At 33.4% G+C, this 6000-nt stretch overlaps 1 protein-coding gene across 1 annotated transcript; it reads left to right on the top strand.

The window, feature by feature from the left end:
• Positions 1-2603: 2603 nt before the first annotated feature.
• On the top strand, positions 2604-4525 carry LOC121330328 (homeobox protein goosecoid-like). The gene is made up of 3 exons (XM_041276776.1): positions 2604-3085; positions 3480-3739; positions 3931-4525. The coding sequence occupies exons 1-3, from the start codon at positions 2776-2778 to the stop codon at positions 4081-4083; spliced, it is 723 nt and encodes a 240-aa protein (XP_041132710.1). The 5' UTR covers positions 2604-2775; the 3' UTR covers positions 4084-4525.
• Positions 4526-6000: the final 1475 nt, after the last annotated feature.

Genomic DNA, 6000 nt, shown 5'->3' with positions numbered 1-6000 from the left:
GTGTGTGTTATCGCTTTCCTTTCGTTCATTTGAATCTTTGTGCCAGTTAAATACTTTACAGCTTAATCAATTAAGTTTTTATCATTTGGTTATGTAGCCTCACACGTTGTTATAATAGGTTACACTATAGAGTTTTAGGATAAGTTTGCTTTTTTAAATTTAAAGAAATCCTTTAATTGTTCACAAAAACCTAATGCCATCAAACGCTTAACAGTTAAATTGCATCTGTTCTTTTTACGTTTTATAAATATATCATCATAATACCACGTTAATAATAAAAACATTCCAAAAAGGAACGTACCCACAACCAATACGCACTGAGAACCTGTGTTAGAATGGTTTGCCTGCTAATGATTTGTAATTTAAATATGTTTTTGGATATGAAAAAATTAAAAATGAAGAAAAAAATAAGTTTTGTAAATGCATAGCAATCGATGGAACACATTAGCAAAATGTTTAATAAAACTGATCCTGAAATATCGCAGGTTGTGCTTATTGTGTGAATCAGTTCTTAGGGTTTGTGTCTGCAGCCATGCCGTTGTTTATAGTCATCCAGCTTCTATGCACGTTTGAGTAAAAATAATTCCTTAGCAACATTGAAAAAAAAAAAAAAAGTGCTGTAATAAAATGCATCGTCTCATTTTTTACGTTCGTGGTGTGGAACTGTTTTTTTTTTTTATGATCAGCGGTATTATTAGTTTGAGTTTTGTGATGTTACTATTTCAAAATATTACATCCTATTGAGTAATTTTATATAATGTAATCATTTAACAATTTATTGAAAATCTCAGCCAGAGGACGCCTCCTATGAAGTACTTATACATTTTCAAAAGTACAGAGATGTCTTAAACAAAACCCGTAAAATCGAAATAGTTGAACAAATTTAATTGATAACAAATGCACACTGTAAAGGTGTTTTGAAAGACTTTCCAAAATACTATACAGGTGAAATTACAGTGTAGACTAGACATGCGCTGGGGAAATGCTTTCATTATTTCGTTAATTATTGATATTTTTGTTTTTGATGCATTCGTTTTCAATGTGAACAAAAAACACATTCACAAATCAGCATTTCTAAGACAAATATAGTCTAAAATGAACACATTTAAATTATGTCCGCCCAAATGAATTACTTTTAATTTATTAGTATTTGTTAAATCGTTTTAAATTAATTAAAAATAAAGTAGAATGCTTTGTATCCCAAAGTTTATAAAGAAAATACCATCATCAAAGTTTGTTTCTGAATGTAAATTTGGGTCGCTTTTGCATAATTTAATAACAGAGGGGATTGGAAGTGAAAATCCATCCACTCACCTGAACGGCCAATAGCATTTTAGAAATCAATTAATATTATACCCTCTAAATGAAAATTAAACAGACTGCGACATTGTAATAAGTATTTAGTGACTATAAGAACAGAAGCGCTAATGGGTGTTATCTTATCCCAGCAAGAATCGTTTGTTCCTTGAAAACAGACACTAATGGGGTGTTTATATTAAATGCGTACAATTTCCTACCTACTTTGTTGGGGATGTTGATGGGGGTAAATGCACTAATCTCTTCGTGCTCACCGCCTGTGGATTCTATGTGACAGCCGCGCTAGACCAAAACAGTCCTGCAAATAACAAGCGAGGCAAATACTTGAGTTTTCTAACAAGTCAAAACCACAGGGTTTAATTACTTTGTTTACTACAAACGAAAAGCATATATTTGAAAGCTTTGAATATAAATATAAAAGTGATCTTGTTTATATGAAAACTTTTTTTTTGTCAGACTATATTATTACATCGCTTTGGAATACCTAACTTGTACCAAAACATTTCCATTATAACTGTGTGTTTAAATTGTTGTATTTGTTGCATTACTAAAGAAAATACACTATTCGATAATCTTAAAATTGAGTTCAGTTGTCTTTCGTGAGTTTGAAAATTCTTTGGAATTTGACCTTATGCATGGACATGGTAAAGCGAAACTAAAAACTTGTTTTAAAATACATACCTGTATGCCTATATACTGCTTTAAAATCCAGGCTCTGTTCACGATTGTATATACTAAAACATCCTTTAATTTACCATAAACAATTCGCCTAATCATTTTAATTAATGTGTGTATTATACTGCAAAAATGTATTCGTGTAATATTTCAAGATTAATTTACATAGGAACGAATTAAGTATAGATATATTATATTACAACGCAATCTATAAGAGGGTTGGTATTTGTAGCTTCCTGGTAAAAGACAAAACAAGAAACTTAAAAAGTAACATCTGCAATAATAGGGTAATAAAGGTGTTGACTGCAAATCTCCTTTGCGTACAACAGCATTAATCAGATTATCGTGTACAATTAGCTGCTACGATAGACATCGGTTAGAGCTTGGTGATTTTAACAAAAGTCAGCTAATTGAAAGGATTCACTTAATGTAATTAATTCACAATACACAGATCGGTGTTTTTCACACCATTGTGTGCTAACCCCCAGTAACAGCCAAATTTGGTTTTGCTTGTCATCTGCATTTGCAGCAGAAGCTAAATCCTCAATGACGTCAGTCGGGTATAAAACAGGGGAGAGGTTCCGATGAACCACAAAAACAAGTCACTCAGTTGCGATTAATCCTCCCGGAGACCAAGTTTTAACAGTACAAGAAACTGAACGTGTTGTTGAAGATTGCTGCTTTCAAACGCGTTTGCTTTACTTTCTCAACAACCAGATTTGAAAAAAAAGAACGTTTTTTTTTTTTTTTTTTTTTATCTTCAAGGTTTTTTTTTTTTTTTCTATGATGCCTACTGGCATGTTCAGCATAGAGAGCATTTTAGCTGGCAGACCCGGCTGCAAGGAATCCGTTTTACTACATCGGAATGCTCCGGTTGTTTTTTCTAATTTGACGGATTCACTGTACGCTACCGATTATAGTGGGCTTTATGCTCACACAGGACCTTCTGCTTCAGACCTCCAGGCAGTAAATGGATCTAGGCTCGGATATAATAACTATTATTATGGACAGCTTCACGTGCAGGGACCAGCTAGACCCGGTTGCTGTGGCATGATACCCCCTCTTGGCGCACAGTGCCCATGCATTCCTGCAGGTAACTCGGAATATCTCTTAAGACAATTTTTTTTCTGCAGTCATTGTATAATGTACTTCACCAATACGCATAGTTTTAATATCCTTTTGAAATATAGACAAGGTACAAAAAAAATAAGATTAACATGGAAAGTTTTTGCGTCAAATATGAAATGGTATTACATTAGTGTACACTGTTAACAAAAAAGTACCTGTTATATAAAATATATATATATATATATATACATATATATACAGCAACGGAGAAAAAGTACACTGTTTCCAACCCTTAAAAGGTCAAGTCTAATTATTTAGCATGTATTGCATTATTCATCTGTTGTAATGTGTTTGTGCATGAGTGTGATGTAACTGTGCATAATGATTAATGGATATTTGTTTTGAATTGGGTTTTGTAGGTTATGACAGTGCTGGCTCGGTGCTGCTGTCCCCTGTCCCACATCAGATGATGCCCTATATGAATGTAGGGACATTGTCTAGGACTGAACTTCAGCTTCTTAACCAGTTGCACTGCAGACGGAAGAGGAGACATCGTACCATCTTCACCGATGAACAGCTGGAAGCTCTAGAGAATCTGTTCCAGGAAACTAAGTACCCCGACGTTGGAACGAGGGAACAGCTTGCACGGAGAGTGCACCTTAGAGAGGAAAAAGTTGAGGTAAATATGTTCCCACTCTGAAACACTTAGTGCCTATTGCTACTATGTGTATCACTGTGTAATGATGTCCATTAACAAACTTACATTTGTTTGATGCTCGGCAGAAGCAGCTATATACACATGGAGGTAACGCTATACGCTACATGTGTTGCTCCCAATCATATAATGTACTTATCTTGGTCTTATTATAGGTTTGGTTCAAAAATCGCAGAGCCAAGTGGAGGAGACAGAAGAGGTCCTCTTCAGAAGAACCAGAAAACTCTCCAAAATGGAACAAATCTTCCAGCACTTCAACAGAAAAAACAGAAGATGAAGCAAAAAGTGAAGTGGACTCGGACAGCTGATAAATAATTCTGTTTCCTAAAGACTTTGCACAAATGGATCCGTTTATCTTGCACATACCCCTGCGTTTCCCTGGAGACATTCTGTAAATAGTGTACATAGTGTGTGGATTTTGAAGTAAGAAAATGTGTTGCATTGCTGTTGCACAAATACATACCGTAAGGTTTATTTTTGTTGTTTTTTAACATGGATATTTAAATTGAATACAACTTTATTAAACGCACACTGGCTACATAAAGTAAAACATACCTGAAGGCTAAGGTGCTATAAATAGATTTTCCCAGGTTAAAACCTGTTAAAGAGCAATTTGCTTTTTTAAATTATCTTCTCTGGGACGAATTATTCCTTTGATTTTGTGAAATCTGGAATTCTGTTAAGGGTTACTTTGAGCATCATCAATTATATGATATGCACACCATTTCAGTATTGAAATATTATAGTACGGCCTGTAAAAATGTAAAAAAAAAAAAAATACTAAAGTTACTATTATATATTAAATTGTGTTGCTTGTACATGCAGTAAAAGCTGCAATCGTGAAATAAAATGTTAATTACTTCACACTGTTCAGTCTTTCTCATCTCAGTACCTTACTGTTAATGGTACCACTTTCTTTTTAAACAACCATTTCAAAATTGCACAGTTCTGAAAATTACCCATAAATGCTGAAGTTATGACTTAGGGATATATTTATTTTCCTTAAACGTTACACATCCAATTTGCAGTTAACACACACACACATTTTGTTAGGCTTTACATGGTTTAAAAATCCATAAAGTTACAGAATGCTATCCAAATTAAAAAAGTTCCTGGTGATATAAAATGATACATCTGTTGTTGTAGTCGATTGATGGAGTAGCTTCTTGATATAAAAACAATTTTCTTAACATTCTTGGAATCATTTATAGTTTCTGTCAAATCTAACCCTTTTGCTTTTGTAGGACATACACTTTTTAAATGAAACAATTGAAACTAGATCATACTATGCGACTAAAACATTCTTTTAGGCTAGCATGCTAATAATAAATACAAACAATTGTTTAATTAAAACTTAATTTCTAAGACTCAACAGAATTGAGCAATGCTAACCTACATACTTCTTTGGTGCATAATTAAGTAAAACTGTTATAAGTCATGGCTACATTTCTATACACTTTATTCTAAATGGATTTCTATAAGCTTTCTACAATAATAAAGTTGGTATTATCGTGTTTAGGTGGAAAGGTTGAACAATAAACACGATCTTCAATAACATATAGGGTACAATATTATAAATTTTCTTCATTTTAAGTGTAATTATTATTTTTTTGTGTATATTATGTGGAAATGTTGAAACACAAAGCCTAAACAATATATGGCACTAACCAAACTTCAAACCAGAAGAGCAAACTATAGAATGACTCTTTCCTTTTTTTTGCAAAATACTAAAACAGGGATTATTTTTGTAACAGGTCTCATAGTAAAATGACAGTTCAAAAAGTTCCAAGGTGTAGTATTCATAATAAATCGTGTTTGTTTATTTATTTTCTACAAGCCATGTATATTTTAATGAATTTTAAACTTTAATATCGGCCAGCTGTTTATAGAAATTAAATAAGACAGATTTAAAACGTAGCTGTTTTTATTTTTTATTTCTTTTTAGCAATGGAACTAACCTGTATCAGAATACGGATATCTTTTTTTATATTGAATGTGATAATATAATAATATACATAATAATAATAATAATATAATAATAATAATAATAATAATATATACATACATGGCGCGCCTACTTTGCCTTAATGTTATCCAAAAATGTCAAGCCAACACCTACTGTGCTGAAGGCCTACACAGTAGACAGTGCCACTAAAACCCCGAACCCCCCCACCCCCCCCCCCCCCCCCCCCCCCCCCCCCCCCCCCCCCCCCCCCCCTTGCAGG

This window comes from Polyodon spathula, chromosome 17 (assembly GCF_017654505.1).
Source record: "Polyodon spathula isolate WHYD16114869_AA chromosome 17, ASM1765450v1, whole genome shotgun sequence".
In the NCBI taxonomy this organism is placed as follows: domain Eukaryota; kingdom Metazoa; phylum Chordata; class Actinopteri; order Acipenseriformes; family Polyodontidae; genus Polyodon; species Polyodon spathula.
This window is presented reverse-complemented; position numbering and strand designations above follow the sequence as displayed.